We start from the raw sequence: 19,188 nt of genomic DNA on the forward strand, positions 1-19,188 counted from the left end.
CGTCGACTACTAAATGTAATTTTTATGTCTGGTACTTTTCAAAGCTAATTTCTTCTTTATTTTTGAAGTGTAATGAAGCTATAGTTATAATTATTTTTATTCTTATACGGCTTTCCAACTCTTCTCATTACTCTATATCTACTGCTACTTATTCTAGTCTATCTTTTTCGCGTCCACATGGACGTCCATATATATATATATATGGATCAACACACAGAGAACACCCGATAAAGTATAGGCAGACGCCGTATACGTGTAACGCATAGTAATTAGGTTATTTAATGTGCAGTCTTTATGCAATGTCAAAATATGCTTTATGCAGTACAATGTGCAAAATATTACAGTACTACTTCGCTCCCCCACGTGGTTCAGAGGCGAACCTGTATTTTACACTTTCTCCCACAAGTATGAGATGTTCAATTGTGGCCGGGTTGAGAGAGGAACTATGGTGAGCTAGAAGGACTGGTGTGCTTACCGGCCTATCCAATGCATGGGAGCGCGTGGTCGCGGAAATGGCACCCGGTGACGTAAGATTGTTTACATGGATGCGCTGACGCTCGCTGCGCGCCTCGCGGAACGATTTTTGTGGTGCTCCGAGATGCTCTTCTGCTTCGAGTCACGTGCCTTCCCGTGAAACGCGGAACCTTGCACCGTGCTGACTAAGAAATCAAACAGCGTCGGTGGATGGCCTATCGCGGCGTCACGAGCCGCGAGCTCTCGCGCTGTTCAACTTCGTTTTCGTTTGCTTATGCTGTCTCACGCTTTCTGCATGATGCTTGCAACATAACATTATTAATATACAAACGCATCATGGCAGCTTTCAATGCCTTGTAACACTCTCCATTCCTCATCTTAAAAATAAAGTTCTTGTTTCGATGGGTTTCGTTTGGTGTCTTAGAGTATAGTCGTGCAGGCAGCGTTGCTGCCACACGTCTAAACTACACTTGTAATAATACCCCTACTACAGGTGGGTAGGAAACAAAGGGTGCGAGTGTCACAAAAAAATTGGCGGTTGTAAAGGGGGGGGGGGAGCGATTCTGATTGTATGGTATGGGTACTTGGAGGACGCATTTGGAAATGTAAAGCACACAGTCCCGTGACTATATCGCTTAATTATAACCTGGCTGCTTATTTTCCTTGCGTTCAATATCTCTATTCATACGACGACCATCATTCAGGCACAAGCATGACAGGATTCCGTCTCCTGGAAGGGGTCCACTAATCACCGTTACCGGGACACCACGGTATAAGCACCGCATGTCGGCATAGACGCATCGTGGATATTAAATTTTCACACATCTTTTTAGCACAGTTTTTGGAAACCTTCTGTGGTTCCTAACTTAGAGCACTTAAAATGAGCTGGTGTGGCTCGAGCAACACAACGTGCAGGGTTAGAGCCTCCCAGCCCTGTTTATGTCAAGCGCGCTTCGGATTCGTGTCCACCCCGAACAGTCCCGGGCCCTGAGTCGTTGCCCAGCCTTCTTGTCTGTTTTTGTGAGCAGTCCCCTTTCACATCGTGTCCGGCCGCGGAGGAGCAGAGAAGTAGTATGTGTCTTTTGCCCAGCAACGGTCCCTCGATCGCTCGAAACGGAGATGGCGATCAAATGTAGTGGTCCAGCTCAGGTCTCGGTGGTTGGGTAAATCTTAGTCGCTTCGGGTATGGTCCGGATCAGAAACCCAGAGGTGTGAGGTGCTGTGGTACTATGCTTCGCCGACCAGTGCTTCATCAAATAAGGTTACCATATGTCCTACACTCCACAATGCATTTCATGTAAATAAATTACTGAGTGCGGCTACAATAGATGTAGCATCAGTACTTGTGTTTGTGTAACAAGCCTCCTGACGTCTATTTGCTACTATTCTCCCTGTACTGGAACGTTAAGGTGGTGTACTGGTGCAAAATAAACGTTTTGTTAGACAAGCACACAGGATAGAATGTCAAGAATTTCGGCGATAGTGCACCTGCTGTCCACATTACAACCGCATAAAATCACTTCCTGTCGCTAGCTATTCTTTTTTGAATGAGAGTACACAAAATAAAGCAAGTGCGGTTTCGGAGACCAATCATTTGGTGTAAAGTGTATGTGTGCTGTTGAATGTGTGCTGCTTCATGTGTCATCTGTTGGGCACGAGTGCCCAATTTAGGGACTCTTTACAGTACTCATGTTACAGATATTTCTTGTTATACTTGGAGTACTTTCTTTTTTATGACCTTTCCGTTGTTCGCTGTAGATTTTTGGCGCTAAAGTGTCAAGCAAGTAGACTGCACAATCGTCGCTCAAAATATCCTGGCTCTTCCCATGACAGAAGTGGTCTTACATGAACAATACTTAATCCAGTCACCACAGTCTGCAGTTAGAGCTAACTCATTGTTCATGCTAGTCCTTATGTAATGTTGCGTGACGCTTTCAGTGCCATTTGGATACTCTCACTTGAGAAAAAGTTTGGTCGATGGGCGTCTTAGTTTACTTAAGTGCCCTGGGCAGTTCGCACCCATAAGGTTGCTGGTGTGAATGCCATCGCGCAACTGTGATAAGTAATTACTGTAGGATGTCATTTTCGATGCATAACCTTATACTGTACGCAGCTCTAGTTTTCTGTAACAAGCACTTTAGTCCAGTTCGTGTACGGTACCGGTAGAGCGAACGATCTTCTGGAAAAGCAATGTACCGGCGGTGGTTAATTACGGGTCCTATCATCATCCCATGCATGTGTGTGAACGATGTGCATGCGGTTGCGACTAGAGTGCGTTTACCTCCACAAGTAACTAAAAATCACGTCAGTTATCTTTGGAATATGTGTGCCACTTGGAATTCAACCTCATCCGACGATGTTCACAATGATTACCTCGTGTAGAATCAGGGCCGGCGATAGTGGGGGGAGTAAGGCGACCGTCTTCAGGCCCGCGCTTGCATAGACTCCGCGCACAAAGCCTTCAACCAGGGATTACTTATTTTTTTTTAAATATCAAGTATGCACTTAATCGTGTGAAACAGGCCCCGCGATGTGCCTTTGCTCCAGGCCCCGCATATCCCTAGCACCGGCCCTGTGTAGAATTTACTGATTGTCGTACTCATCCTCGCAATCCCTTTTTAAGGAGTCTCAATGGTGCTCCTTTTACTTTTTTGAGAGCGATGTACTGCATCATTTCGGGAATGTTGATGGCATCTGGCAAGATTAGACTCACTAAATAAGGCAAGATCACCGGCTGTTGTTACTAGCTTGTATCGATTCAATGCTACGCCTTCCCCAATGGTTTCGCGATAAAACTGTATCCACATATTTGTCTTTGAAGCCGGACAACCACGGCAATGCAACGATCAAGCAGCGTTCCGTTTACATTTCTACAGTTCCTCTGTTCCTACAGTTCCTACCACCTTTCTTTTCTGTGCCACGTTCCTTATTCACAAAGGCATAATTGAATGAGTATTTTCTGTATTTTTTTTTTCTCAGCTCAGACACCTTCTGTTCATAGATTTTGAACAGACACCTTCTGGTCATAGAAATGTAAATTTCTGATGATTCTTCATTTTCTGTAATTGGGTGACACGAGTTGGTGTAGGTATCAGTTCCTCGACAATTTCAAACACTCTGAATGTATTAACATGTATCGCTACATATCCGAAAATGGAAAATAGCTTATCTCCGCGGGAACGACATCAGTTGATTTCCAGAACATATATTATAATAAATCTCAGTGTGTCTCTATGTGCGAAACTTATTCACACCAAAGAATTCCAAGGATACCTTAACGTGTCGCACACAAGCTGCATTCACACACTACAAGCAGCGTGAAACGGGATGTATAACGAAATCCAAACATAACCAAACGTAACGTAAACGTAACTCAAAATACTGTAGCGAAAATTTCGCCACCTTCTTGTAATGTGCCAAAACGGAAGAATCATCGACTGACATTTTCTTCCTGAACATTAAGGCGCTACCTGTAGCATACATTAAAAACAAAAACATCACTGCCAATTCCTATATAGAACCCTGCACTGACTTCAAGCACGCCCCGTTTTCAGCAGTTTATCAAGTTTATCAGCGTGACACACCAGCACGCGCACATCTTTCTTTCCCTAGAATTTGCGGCGTACTGCTTCAATTTCGCCTATCGCAGGTACTCTGGGGTTCGCCACGTTGCTCTTTGCACATAGGGCCATGTGACCACGAGGGCGCGCGCAGCGTGAGCGAGCCGAGCCCTTCGTAGCCACCTGTCGGCGGGCCCGTGGGCACGACCCGTTTGCAACCGCCGTTCAACACACCAGTCCTTCTAGCTCACCATAGAGGAACGGCGCGCTCGCTGCAGAGCTCCTGCAACGGAGAACAGCCGTTCGGCCGAGCCTGACGACGCTGGCACACCTAGGCACACAGATGCCACTTGGGAGAGTCCGGGATACGCGCTGCTGTTTTTTTTTTCAGTATGTAAGCGGATCCTCTGCACTGTACGGAGCTTTCAGGTAGAGGTCTAGCTCATTCTCTTTATGGCACGTCGTTGCCGGGCTTACATCGTCCAGCAAAGTGTACAAGGGGTCATCGTCACCCCCAGAAGGGGGAAGAGGGCCCTCGGCGACGTGTGAAGGTCCTGGTTGTGGGTCAGGAGTCTGTTGGAGGGGGGTAACGAGCATGAGCAGCAGTCAAACTACTCGCGCATGCGTTACGCCTTAGATATTAGTAGTACAACAACGCTTACAGTTGTAAACGCAAGAAAAATGTTAGACAGTCCAAGCACATTTGTTGGGATTTTTCTTAATAGTTGTTGTAATACAGGTGCACCATACCTTACGCAGCTCATCAAAGAGCGCGTTCACACTAGCAGTGGCCTCCTGAGCGGTTGGCTTCGAGAGTAGAGGTGCGAAGGTAGGTTGAAAACACCTCAACTTCTGTCTAGGGTTGAGCACGCTTGCCGCTATGATGTAAGCGTTTTTTAGCGGCTCCCGAAACCTCTCTGTGAGCTGCGCCAGTAGCTTCATTTGCAGTTCTAAAAAACTATGGGACAAAGAAATGTATCGTGAGGTTCAAACAATTTGGTTACCTCATTCTACGCTGTCGAGGCTGAATGACTGTTAGAGCTTTGTTATACAAGATGCTTTTTAAGTGTCACAAAATTTCTGTATTCAAGCTATTTACTATTCATTCAAACTACTCATTCAAAAAGTTTACGGAACACGCTCCAGAGCGTTCCTTCATCAGAGTGACACACAAGCAGCGAATGGGGCAGTACGGAGTTACAGACATGTGCCTAAGTATAACCCACTTGCAAGACTACAAGTCTGTGCAGTCCCACTCGCTGCTAGCGTGTCATTCTGAGGAAGGAATGCGCGGCAGCGTGTTCCGTAAACTTTTGTCCAGCACTGTACATGAAGATCTTTTGCACTAACTTACTGTTCGCAAATCAGATTATCAACGCTGATGTAGCATGTTGCAATGCACAGGTGTAGCGTGCACGACGTTACTCCGTCACCCTGTAGTCGGTCGGTTGCAAGGCCAAACGGCTGCAGCAGTTCGCGAAGTTCTTTGAGCCGCGGCAAGGTAACCACTGGTGGAATCATGTTGATTGCTTTGCTAGGATGACTTTCGTCGTGCTCCTGTAGGATCGTGTCGACTGACGAGAAAACTTGCTCCTATAAAAAAATAAGAAGTTCTTGAGATTGCATTCCAACTCAGTTGCATTGCATTGACTTAATTTTCAGACAGTTTAGCTTATTCAGTTTCAAATTGGAACGGTCGCTCAACATTTTTCTCATGCTTTTCTTTTTCTTTTTTTCACGCGTTACATCGGTTCATGGTCGTCCGCCCTTCGCTTTGGACTCAAATCGTATCCGCGGCATATAAGTTCAGGACCACATACGTTGCTCACTCCGCTTATCTTTAGCAAATAAGAAAACAACCTAGGCTACGTACATAGAAGCAATTAGTATTACGGAAAACTAATTACCTCGGTGAGGCGACTTAGGGCTGCAAGGATGGAGTTCCACCGCGTGCCGCCCGGCTGGACGAGGTCTTTTCCACATCGCTGTTTAAGTTCAGCTGTGAGGAGGTGCGACCTCCTGAAGCAATTGACCACCTTGTTGACAACGGTGAGGAGTTGTTGGACTTCATCGTCTTCTCGTAGGGCCCCGTTCACAGCCAGCTGAAGCGTGTGAGCTGCGCACCGTACCCTTCTGCTGGGGTTGAGGGCCGCGCTGACTGATACTTCGTTTGCTGAGCAGTCCTCTGGGCTTTGCACTGTGTCATCGTCGTCGTTAAGGCGCCAAGTATCTGAGAACAATGCCGCCATGTTAAAGGCCTTGCTCATATTGGACGCGTTATCCGCTACGACGCAGCCAATTTTTTTCCTGCTTGACACCTCGTACACCTCACCGTACACTATCCCCTGCGAACTGCACTCTTCGTAAAGAAAGAAGGAAGTCACTGTAAAGGTTAGCTAGGCTGTAGGACTCGAACCCACATCTTCTGGATTGCCGGTCCAGGGCACTCTTCGTATATGGTTTCCACCTAATAAAGTAACCTTTTTGTATTGCTTCATCGGTTTGTGTGTGTGTGTATCTGTGTGTGAGTTTCGTGACTAAAGCAACTTAATCCGCGGCATCGTGTGACATCATCGTTCGTCCTCGCTTTCAGACGAATGTGTGCACATACGGTGTCACTGATACGAAAACAAGCCTCACTAGTAAACTATTACCGTTACCGCCTGATTTGTATTCCAGTATGTAAGCGTAAGGTGTACATCGTTTCCGTATCCGTCACCTTTGGGATTTCCTGTCATTAACAGGCCTCTGCACCATGCTTTGATCACCGGAATCCTCATCTCCATCATCATCTCTCACTATCTGCAAATGGCACTGGGGCAGCGCCCAGTCTCCTGGCAGGCATCAGCACCATCTCATCATCGTCTGTTTATTTATTTATATATATATGTGTGCGTGCGTGCGTGCGTGCGTGCGTGCGTGCGTGCGTGCGTGCGTGCGTGCGTGCGTGCGTGTGTGTGCGCGCGTGTGTCTGTGTGTGTGTACATATTGTTTCCAATGCAGCGTAAGCACCAGTTATGACCAGTCTGAGACACAGTAGTCGGATAAACGAATGAATTTTGCCCCACAACAAAAACAGCGCTTCGAACAACTTCTTTTCTTTTTGCTCTTGAACTGAACTGCACCCGTACGGAAGTAAGCCCAATAGCGAGACAATTGTCTTCTTTCCTAGGTGTTTACGTAAAACGAAATTATGAACGCGCTTCACAGCAGAAGCCACGTTGCCCAACCCAGATGCCCGAGGATTACACTCTAGTTGAGTCCGACACAAATTTACAAAGGATAGGCAGCTGATCACACATGCATGCAACAGATAAGTCTTATATTTCTGTCCTTAGAGCTATAGGAGCTATAGGAACTATTGAAATATAGAACTTAGAACAACGGAATCGCAGCATAGCAGCCCCGTATTTTTATCTGCACATACGGCAACAATTAATCAAAATGGCTCTTGAGATCACAATACAGTCGTTCTGTGATATCACAGTATAAATTATACAACCCATGGAGTCAGAGGCGGCGGAACGGGGGGACAAGGGTACATTGTCGCCCCCTGATATTCCTAGGGGGGTCGCAAAATCGTCATTACCACCAGGTGGAAAAGGGCTCAAGTGGGCTAATTCAAAATATCGCAGGGGCAAACAATCCTGTGATCATGCCCTTGTGAAATCCGTAGTTAAACTGAAAAAATATTCGTGTGCAATAGCCGCACTTTTCTTTGCGTTTCAGTTTCCTGAATGACGTTATACGCAGCTCCTAGCTGCACAGGGAGTTGCGCGTCCATATTCGCGCGTCGCATGAAGTGCGTGGCGCCGGGTAGTCTGCCGCGTAGACGAAGCGTCTTCGAAACGGCGGTTCGTGCTGCTTTGGGAGAAACAGCATGCTGTAGCGTAGGCCCCAGAGCAGTCCGCAGTTTTATTACAGCTGGGTGACCACAGTAAGATGAGTGGGGGAAAAAAACCGCAAGCTTTCTGGCTCAGAAAGCAGGAGGCTGAGGAAAAAGGCAGAAGAAAAGCGAGCGCTGCAGTCAAAAGCATTTATGCAGTTCTTCGAAAAGCGAACCAAAGAGAGCACTTTCGCCGGCGCGTCTACATCAGCTATGTCAGCTGGAGTGTCTCTAACAAATCTACCGGAATGAGCCCCGATCCAGCTAGTTTTGCGCCCGGCATACCTTTGAAAGCTTCTACAAATTACGACTTTTGAGTCCACGTGCCTCATTGCCACGATTAGGATTTATGTCAACATGTGTGTTCCTGCTGCTAGCAGTACATCTGGGTTGGGACATTGGGGGGGGGGCACCAACCAGGGGCTTGTACCCCCCTGAAGTCAAAACGTTCCGCCGCCCCTGCATGGAGTCAGCTTGAAAGGTACCTACCTGCATGTGTCGGACAAAGTTTTGAGTTTGCCGCCCGGCTCCTCGCTTTTCTTCTCCGCAATGTAAACATCGAAGGATGGTCTTCGGATTGGCATTTTTCGTGGTTCCAACGTACTCATAGCTGTCGGCTACGTCGGTGGGTAGGGAGTAGCCTGGTAGCTTTTCGACTACTTCAGTCGCGCGTTTCGACCCCATCGTCAGTTACACACGAGAATGTTGACGGTACAAACACAAAACACGTTGAACAGATGACACGAAAAGGACCACAGCAGCAATGTTTCCGTCTATTTAATGCTGCAAGCTTGCTCAGGTATACGCTTGGTGCACAAACTAAAGGTGGCGCTTTGCGTGGCCACGTAGTGGTGGGAAAGCGAACTTTTTGTGTGAGTCGTTCGATATCGAAACCAGTCAAGAGTGCATGTGGCGGGCTTCATGAAGATCGAAAATGTGTGAATAAGCTGTGTAACTTTCTGGATTTCAATCGCTTTAAACTCCGAACGACTACTTTCGGGGTCATTAAGGCATAAGACTATATGCAGAAGCAGGCATGTCAGCGTTATTACAATTCTTTTAGCTTTCTCAATACGGCAACCAATTAGGATCACTGGCATAAAAGAAGACAGACAGAATCGACGGAGTAGCTTATTTTGTTACACGTACGTTTGACGCCCGACACACATCTCCTGTCCACTTCGTGTGGATTTGGCGGGAAGCTATGGCACCTTGTACCCGGTGGGCACTCTCGGGTCCCGAAAAAGATGGTCCCTGGTTGCGTGGGCGGAAATAATGGTCCCGCGGGTTCCGTGCGCCTAAAAATACAGCAGTCGTTGTGGAGAGCCGATGAAACGGATCCTAGTCGACCAAGCTATCATTCGCCCTCCTGAGTTGTTAAAATTGGGAGACACAGGCTTTTAAAATTAACATTGATGTTAATGAACTATAAAAGCTGCACGCCATTCAGTGAGTAACATAAAAGCGATTACATTCGCTGCACTGGTTGTATTGAGCGCATTCCCGTCTGTCCCTTCTGTTACTCTCGCTATATATATATATTTTTTTTTTATTCAGTGGAGTACAGACAGCCCGATTTCTTGCAGATATGCCGAGAAAATGGTACCTGCGACAGGACGGATTACTGAGGAGTAAGCAAAAAGCAGACTTGTGCCCGTTACTCGAAAAAAGTAATTCATTACCGTTACCGTTACTTGTACGGAAAAAGTAACTGATTACCGTTACCAATTACTGGACTTCAAATGTAATTGAGTAACGAGTAGAAAAGTAACGCGTTACTCCGGTCGTTACTCTGCATTCACGCAAATTATGCCCGTCTTTGTGTGCCTCAGAGGGGGGAAAAGAAAGAAAGAAAGAAATCGTTCAACAGCGGGAACAACTGAAATAAAACGAAAAACAAAAACGCGCTGGACAAGTAGATCTGTACGTCTACTGTATTTATCGCCTGGGAAGACGTTGACCCGATTGTGGAAGAGCATTGCGTGGATCTTCCCATGACTCACTACACCTCCAAAGCTACCACAATGGTACCACCACACTGGTGTAGTAAGAGATTAGGGTGAGAGACCCTGAAATTCCATAACCTTATTACAATGACCTCCGCTTGGTATAGTAGAACGGTCAAAAAAAGGCTTACTGCACGAGGGTCTTGACTTGGGGCAGAACATCTGAAAGATGAGTTAATCTCTACCGGAAAAGTAATCAATTACTCAGAAAAGTAATTGATTATTCGAAAAGTTACTTTGACAGTGAAGTAACTGATTACACTAAAAATTACTCATAAAAGTAATTGATTACAAGTAACGCAATTACTAGTAACGCGTTACGCACATGTCTGGCAAAAAGGCACGTTACCTTCTCCTGGCTCTGACCTCACGCTCGCTGTACGTGGGGGTCGTTGGATGTAGTTTCCAATTCAACCTGGATGCTAGTGAATTCCTATTGTTGGTCACGCAGGTTGTCATACTTTCTATGTCGATGAACCGTATCTTCAGCAGAAGCGGAGTTGTAAAGGCAATGAAACAATGAATGAGAGGGCGACATCCTTTATTATCCATAAACATCGACACGGAAAAGATGTAGGGGGCAACTGTATAACAACTGTAAAATTCTTGCCTCCTCTCTTTTTTTTACATTCAAGCTCGAACTCAAACCCAAAACTCGTGCCTGACCAACAGTGGAAAAACTTTATCGCTAGCGAAATAGTGCATCGAATGATGTCACTTTTATGTTACTTATTGAGTGTCGTGCAGATATTATCTATTAACACACGAAAAAGAAAGACCTATGTCTCCTTTTTCAACAAATGGGGAAAGCGAATGGTAACACCCGGTCGGCTGTGATGTGTTTCATCAGTTATCCATAACCACGTCCCTGTATTTTTGGGCGCGCAGGAGCCTGCGGGACCATTTTTCTGCCCACAGAACCAGGGGCCATTTTTTCCTACACCCGGCATCCTCATACGTATTTGTGCACCCAACGACGCAATAGTTTGTGCGGTACGGCATTATTTTGAGCAGCTATCAATTCAGGCGCGGCGTGACCGAAGCAAGATGACGATTGAAAGCGTACGGATAGCCCTAGAGAACCGAGCGGACTCACACAACTAGTTCCTATGGCTGCCGCCAGGAGTTTCCGTGGCACGGCGGACGCTTTGCACGAAGCGTATAGAGGAACCTCCTCCTCCTTCCCTAACATCTACAGGACTGTGGCCATGGAAAACATGACATTTCACGCGATACGCTTATGCAAGTTCTCACGCCCTGTCCAGCCTGTAAGGACAGACCTAGTAGTTTCCAACATTGGTGGTCGTTTTTCGGGACGTGTCACGACTCTTGAACCCTTTGTGAACAGCTCACCTTAGAGGACAGTTAAATCGACGGCGGCATTGGGACAGCTTTTGTCCTTGAGGAGTACTTGATTGACCAGTCAAATGTGAGCGCTTCCGATGGGATCCCTACCAAAATTGTCGCTTTAAAAATATCGATGTCCTTCAGAACCGTGCCACACGTTTTATTATACCGGATTTCTTATCATCATCCGGATTTCTCTTTATCGTATTCAAGTGTTGCAGAAGATCCCGGCTTAAAACACACCACAAAATTCACAGGATATCAGTTTTATTACTCAACGTCATTACACGGGCAGTACATACGGATGCAGGGTGTTTATTTTTAGTCTTACAGAATTTTTATTTAAAAACAATGAGAGCAGCATCGATGTTGTTTTTTGCGGTTGAGTTCTACGGCCAGGCGGACATCCTCTGCAAGAGAGTATGTAACTACAAGATGACTAGTTACCTAAAATCCATTAATTAACATTTAATTAGGGAATTTCGTGCAAAAGCGGGATAGTAGATTGAGAAACTATCTATTTGAGCGCCATTCCGCGTTTAAGAAAATCCTGAAACACGCACGTGCGTCAAAATATCCATCCCGGAATTTTGATATGCAAATGAGCCGAAACGGAAAAAGCGCGCCTTGGGAGCGCATCACCCACGCCGACGGAGGCTTATCTGGCATGCTGAGCGACACCTACTCCAATCATCTCTACCGCTCCAAATCACGTTGCCCTGTGATGACTGACGTGAGGTGAGCACTGTACTCCACGCGTTCCCGGTCGCCGCGGTTTCGGTTTTGGTTCATTTGCATACTAAAATTCGGGGATGAATGTTTTAGCGCACGTGCGCGTTTCAGGATTTGTAAACGTGAAATGGCTTGCAACTAGGATAGCCCTTCAATCTGCCATCTCGCTTTTGCCCGAAATCCCCTAATTAAAAGGTTAATAAATGAATTTTAGGTAACTAGTCACTTGCAGTTGCACACTTTCGTCCAGAGGATGTCCACCTGGCTGTAGAACTCCACTGGAAAGACGACATATTTGCTGCTCTCACAGTTTTTTAATAAAAATTCTGTATAGGTTAAAATAAACATCCTGTATAACCATCTGATTATTACGCGAGCCCTGATTATTATACCCTATGATTATACGAGCGCAATGTGCAAGAGAGAGCGAAATCAAAACATGCATCTGCATGAAAATCCGCACTCTTACTAGATATTTGCACTGCACTAATTTAGAAGCCGCAGTTCAAACAGCAGCACATCAAAACCACACGACTAGGAAAAAAATAAAAATGGAGATCTCAACGCACGCAGAAAAACAGGGGACCACCGAGTACCGACGAGCAGTTTCATCCCCTCCCCCCTCCTTCTCCCACACACAACCACCAGCTTCCACGTACGTAGCAGAAGACGGATATGCTCTATGCTCTATGCCCCAGCCCAGCGGAAATGCCCCAGCTCTATGAGCAGCAGCGCAGCGCCAAGAAAGTTGATACCATAAAGCCACCGGAGGCCTAGGCCAAGACCTGGCATACCACCGCCACGCCGCTCTCCAATCCTCACCCTACGCATCTGGTATTTGCATTCACGCTTTCAGTACAGCCCTATATCATCCCCACCCCGCCCCGCGAAGGCTCGCTCCGTGCAGTGGGCGGGCGCCCCGCCAAGCCCCGCCCGCGACACCACAAACAACACAACATCTGTTTAATTTACGAACGTCACTGTAAACGGCCGCTACCCAGAAGATGACATCTGCCCTTGAGCCGCCGGGACGCACAGTCGCCGAAGCTAAGTCGTCGCCCCGAAACGCAAGCATGCGCAGCATACAAGGCCCTCAATCTCATAACCGGTCCCTGGAGTTCAGATTCGAAGTCCATCATACACAATGAAGCTGAACTCAGAAGTCAGAATGAGTTCTGAAGTTGAATTCTGACCTATGATATGATGGGCTGTGGTGTCAAATGATGAGTAATGATGTTATGAGCTGTGATGTCAAATGATGAGTAATGACGTTATGGGCTGTGATGTTGAATGATGGGTAATGATGTGATGAGCTGTGATGTTGATGTTGAATGATGGGTAATGATGTGATGAGCTGTGATGTTGATGTTGAATGATGGGTAATGATGTGATGAGCTGTGATGTTGATGTCGAATGATGGGTAATGATGTGATGAGCTGTGATGTTGATGTTGAATGATGGGTAATGATGTGATGAGCTGTGATGTTGATGTTGAATGATGGGCTATGATGTGATGGGTTGTGATGGTGATGTGATGTTATGGGCTGTGGGCAAAACCGGACATGATGTGATGTTGAATGAATATTTCGAAAAATGCCGACCTATGGGCACTTGAACTCTTATGCTGTCTTATTCTATGTCCAAACAGCTTTGTTGCGAACCAGTTACCGCTATAATGTTTTTCCGCTACTGCTCTCGTTCAGGTTCAACAGTATCATGAAAATAGATTTGTACCCGAGAAAAGTCACCATGACGTTGGTAGACAGACTGAAACCGAAACAAATCTGAAGTGGAGGGCTGGGTTCCACGAATGGGTACTTGTTCGCTGCCTCCTATTGAAAGAAAAGTAGGACCGGATGTCGTGTCCCTTTCAGAGACCATTGTAATCCCCGTAAGACCGTGCAGTTCAGGCGCGACCTTGCCCGCCGCTAGGTTCAAGCGTAGGTAAGCTCTACCAAATCGGTGGCACTGTCGAGCACCATCACGGCATTTGTTTACAAACAAGGAGAGGTCTATTTCGGTTCGGGTTCTGTTCGACACCTTGGTTTCAATATCAGTCATGACAAGAAGATCGCTCCGTAAACACGTATCAGTGTTCGAAGAAAGGTTCTGTTGAAGGGAGGTTTCCCTACTGAATGAATTTCAAGTTTGTAGGGTTCCCACAATCATTTTTACGGACAGAACACAATTGTGAAATATCTCAATTGAGAACGAAGGGTGACTCATAAAAACGATTTGGAAATTAGGAAGAAACACCGGTTTTGAACAGTCAGCGTCGACGGAGGAAGAGTAAGCGCCTTTCTTTCTACGATGAAACGTACCAATTACAGTTCAACACGAGCAGATGATTTGTACACCAGCACTGAGTAATTGGTGTGTACGGCGCGCCTGTATGGCTAAACCTTTATATGTGGCGACCCTGGTACATCAAAAATGCGTGTATGCCCATCTCTTTCCGTCTATTAAGCTCGCACTCGATGCGGCTGTTTTTCGTGGGTTCTCAGCGGGAGACGTGAGACGCACCATCTGACACCGCTGGCGGAAGACGGAACCAACACTATTAGATTTTCACGGCCACCGTTTGTCCAATCACCTTGGAACTGGTGGCCTGGCACGTTGCTAACTGCGGCACGTTGATCATTTTTGGCGCTTATGCCATCAGTCAAATGACACCATGTGGACCCAACACGAACGTCACGCCGAGCAGCATCAATACAACCAAACACACACATATTACAGCTAATGCTTTCAGGGCTAGTGTTTCTGCTAGTGGCGTCTGCCCGCGAAATAATATTTGTTTTTGTCATATTTGTTATGCAGAGGAAGGAAGAGCTACATGAGCAGAGTAACGATCAACGATGGTTGGTGTACGGGTGATCTGAAATGAATCAACTAGCACGGTATCGATGCTCTGAAACTAAAGGCGCTTGCAGATCGGCCGCTCACCATCTCCATTGAAACAGTTACTTACAGCTGCAACTGCGAGAGACCAACTTACCTTCTGCTAAGAAGTATACAGACTGGCCCTGGTTATTGCAGGCGATGTATTTGTTCGCGGTCTCGATGCCCGCGAGCACTGTAACGCAGAAAATAAAGCTTGTGTTAACACAGTTGTGTGGTCGCCAGGTAAAAGGCAGTGGGCTTTCAAGCATGTAGTTCTTCGTTTCAGTCGACGAAAATATAATGAGAATCTGTTTGAACTAACTAAACACCAAAATGAAGTGTGATAATATGTAATAACTCACAATAAGATGCTAGGTAATATATTTACGTCCTGTTGTAATAGCACGCAAGTGAGGAAAGTGTTTCTGTGTCTGAAAGTGTCGTGTATGTACGCTGTACATGTTAACAAATTCGGCACCAGCATGCTATGGGCGCTACAACGGGAATTCGTAGCAGAGAACACCCGCGCAGCACTGGAAATGCCATTAGTGTCCTACAGCGGCGTGTCACTACAGTTTCTACGAACAACGCGAATTTATCGCGGACATTCCTCTCTGAAACACACCCAATCAACATTCATCCTTTCCGTACCTTCCGAAAATTTAAGCAGGAAGTATTTCGAAACACATCAAAAGAGGGCCGCTGCGGCGCTGATGAATTATGTTGAATCACTAGCATTAGAAAGCGTTAGCAGACCACTGATGACGTCACTCTGAGGCTACCGTACCGTACCTACCGGAACGAATGGAGCCTGCATAACTCAGAATCTTATCCGTTGATCGAGTACGGTAGACATGGTACTTCGGAAGACATGTGATCGACTATCTACTCATTCACTATTAGGCCAACTCTCGCGTGTCGACAGCGGACGCCACGGAAATAGACCTGCCTTTCAGGCGAGTTGGGAGATGAGATACGTCGAGCAAATACACATTATAGCTAAACGAAAAGTAGAAAAATGCCGTGCCTAACTTCTTTCACGACGTCGGCGAGGGGGGGTGTCGAGGTAGCTTGCCGTTGTTGGCCGCAGTCAAGAGGGCATCGTCACGACTATAGCCAAAAAAAAAAGGAAGTTGGAGAGGGGAGTTGAGGAGGAGAATGATATATTGGCGACCAATAAGGTGACACATAACGGCCACGCTTCCTGATTTTTCGTCTGCTTTGGACAACGGAATGCCACAGTGGTGGGAACATGAATATCGTGCTATCTGAAGGGGACGGCGCAAATGCGCCTCTATTTCCGCCGCCCGCTCACGACGACGCGTCGGATGTCGCCGAGAGGGAATTGACCCTTCATCAACAACGATCGATAAGAGAATCTTCCCACGTACCTTCAAGTAGTTCTATCTGTTGCTTGATGATCAACTGGTTGAGGACCGACAAGTATTCCAGTCCTGGAGGACAAACAACACCGGTTTGTACAGTTGGCTGTTGCATTTTTGGTCTAGGTCCCTTCTGTGTTGCTCCCGTTGTGGTTGTCGGCTGCCGTGACATGTTTCTCGCTTCCTAATTTCTTGAAGCCCCTTTTTAGAAACCTGTGGAGTAAGAAAGCGGTTAGTGTTTTATTCTAGCCTCATCGGTTCGAATAAGATCATTCGCGCGTTTCACCAAAAACTTGACAACCTCGCATGAAGAAAAATGCGATGCCAATCATCTCTTTGTGGTGACGATCGCATATTTTACAGGTTTTGGGTACAGTTGCTTTCCTGGAAATACCGTCATTCCTCGTGGATGCTTAAGACAAAACGACCTCATCGAAGTCAAAAACACCTGATTAGGTCCTTAGAAAAGTAGGAGAAGACCCAGCGGCCGATAACGAATCGTTAGGGAAAGACCGTGGCAGGAGGGCCGCCTCTATTTCGAACAGGGTACCTTAGCTGATCCAAAATGTTCCTTAATGCAAGCATGGCCATGCAACATCTGAAATCGCGGATACTTCAACGTGTTTTTGTCAGAATCGCCATTTTTTTCGGATGTAGCGTCGTACCCGAAAGAAAATTAAGAGAAAAAGGGCTATTTTACCTGAAAGAAGAGGAAAAACTGAACGAAATGAAACAGGAATGAACGTAGAATGTTGTTTGAATTTTTGTCCCCGGTTTCTTCGTGACTGTTCGCCGTGTTTGCTGAAGAGTCAAAGGCGCTTAGGGGGCACAATCTCATGCGAACACCCCCTGGACCATGCCCGACGGGGTAGCGCCCCTCCCCAAAATCTGTGCCTACCCAACCTCACTGAAGTAGGTAACAACTGCATATACAACTGCATATAAAAAGATTCCTTATAGCATACAATTAATTTCATGATTCTGATATTTTTAGATGCGGCATGTGACCCTCTTTCACGTGTACGCAATATTTGCTCTAACTAACTCGTTAACTGGCTAACTCGTCAAATTCAGGGGCCCGGGAATGGAGGTACATTCTTTTTTTCTATAAATATGAGGTAGCTCTGCCGACTGAAAGCAAGCACAGCTTTTATGCATCCCGGATGTAGTTCCGTATCTGGACCACTGGCTTGTTTTAAAGAAAAAAGAATACAAACAAAAATCAAAAGCTTTTACGTGAAAGAGGAGCTAATTAGTAACGAAATTAAACAGGAATGACCCTTGTATATTGCGTGAAACGTATAAAAATTGAATTTTCTCGCCCGTTTCTGGAAGGCGATCCGCCATCTTTACTGAGGACCTTCTGATTTAACCCGAGGCAGTGTCGACGTCCACACCGCCTAGTGCGTGCCTGGGGGGGGGGGGGGCAGACCCCTCGCCCTCAATCTGTAGAACCTAACCTAGACTAACGTGAGTAAAGTGAGGTGATTTAGCCCAATTCAACGACCCTACCTCTTGCAAGATGGCAAGTTTCGAGTCCGTTAGGCTTAGCATTCCCGTGTTTGTCCTGCGCTAAAAGTGAATCAGATGGGGTTGTTGAAATGCATATAAAAAAGTTATAGTCCATAGAATTTTATAATTCTTACATTTTTAGATTCAGTATATGACCTTCTTCCACTTCTATGCAATATTTACCTTCCTAACGCTTCCACTAATTTTTAAAAACGAGTGGTCCCGATACGGAACTACACCCTGCATCCCAAAGGCGAAAGCACTTACTTTGAGTGTGAAGTAATAGAATCCGTAAGTGGGGATTAGTCGCAGCCGACGTGCTAATTAAGCCAGCTTTCGACGTTCCTTCGCACGCGGATGTCAGCCTCTTTGTCTTCTTCATGCACACCTTCAGTTTATGCACGAATGCGGTAGCACTGGAAAAAGGCACGGAGCTACCGCATTCTATGTAATGTGCTTCTTAGGGAAGAGGAAAATTTTCACATATTTTTTACCTGTTGTTTAAGCAACATCTCGGACCATATAACTGATGAGAAAATGTATGTAGTTATTAAGAGATCCGCTCGTTGGTGGTAGCCAAGGTAGTTCTAAAGTCTGGGAGGTGGTGGGTTCGAATCCTTCCTCCTGCTGTCCTCTCTGAGATTCTCCTTGGGTTTTCCGAAGACTTTCCGGACGAATGGTCGGCACAGTTCCCTATGATCTCGTCCCACTATACGCATACTAACCCCCCTGTCCACCACTTATTCCCTCCGTCCTCCCTCCATATGTCTGCGACTGTACGGTCCTCATAGTCATCGTTGCCTCGCTACGCTGACAATTAGCGTAACAAATCGTTTAAATTGACAAAAAATCAGCGAATCAGGCAAAAAAAGTAAGAGCAGAACTGCTATGAGTTATGATGCAATGCTAAAGAAGATAACGCGATGTGTCAAGAAAACCCTTTTCGGCCGCACCATGAGTATCTTAAGCAGCACTCATAAACATCTCGCAACGCAGTCGGCCGATGCGAAAGTGAACGAAGTGCGAGCGCGCAGTCGGCCCCTAAATGAGTTTGAAGGTCTTACAACACGCCAACCATCTACATTCCGCCTGCATATCCTTTTAGGGGGCCATAAACGAGTTTCCTGCGTGGGATCCATGGACACCATACGGATATTGGTGTTCTTTCTTTCTTCTTATTTATTGATATTTTTGCCTTAAAGCAACAAGGAAGAACTGTGCTCCTACAAGAGTAACACTACACCATAAAAAAAAAAACTGCTGATATGCTTCCCAGAATCGGTACCTTTCAGCGTGTCAAGTGTACAATCACACTCAAAGTCCATTCTTGTGTCGTTGCGGAGTGATACTTTTTTGCCTGGTATGAAATAATACTAATAATAATAATAATACATAATACCCTATTT

The 19,188-nt window shown here is 46.1% G+C and overlaps 2 protein-coding genes across 2 annotated transcripts in view; both read right to left on the reverse strand.

Moving 5' to 3' along the window:
• Positions 1-18,178, reverse strand: part of LOC135383244 (phospholipid scramblase 1-like) — a 66,880-nt gene extending 48,702 nt beyond the window's left edge. Inside the window, exons 1-3 of the mRNA XM_064612785.1 lie at positions 18,050-18,178; positions 16,280-16,483; positions 15,004-15,081 (exon numbers count right to left, since the gene is read on the reverse strand). Of these exons, the coding sequence (XP_064468855.1) occupies positions 15,004-15,081; positions 16,280-16,442 (241 nt within the window). The 5' untranslated portion in view covers positions 16,443-16,483; positions 18,050-18,178. The remainder of the gene's footprint in view (positions 1-15,003; positions 15,082-16,279; positions 16,484-18,049) is intronic.
• Positions 3,351-6,283, reverse strand: LOC135386411 (uncharacterized). Its single transcript, XM_064616325.1, has 4 exons — positions 5,942-6,283; positions 5,389-5,627; positions 4,785-4,992; positions 3,351-4,607 (listed from the first exon to the last, which is right to left on the reverse strand). The coding sequence occupies exons 1-4, from the start codon at positions 6,281-6,283 to the stop codon at positions 4,422-4,424; spliced, it is 975 nt and encodes a 324-aa protein (XP_064472395.1). The 3' UTR covers positions 3,351-4,421.
• Positions 18,179-19,188: the final 1,010 nt, after the last annotated feature.

The sequence above is a fragment of the Ornithodoros turicata genome, chromosome 2 (assembly GCF_037126465.1).
Source record: "Ornithodoros turicata isolate Travis chromosome 2, ASM3712646v1, whole genome shotgun sequence".
In the NCBI taxonomy this organism is placed as follows: domain Eukaryota; kingdom Metazoa; phylum Arthropoda; class Arachnida; order Ixodida; family Argasidae; genus Ornithodoros; species Ornithodoros turicata.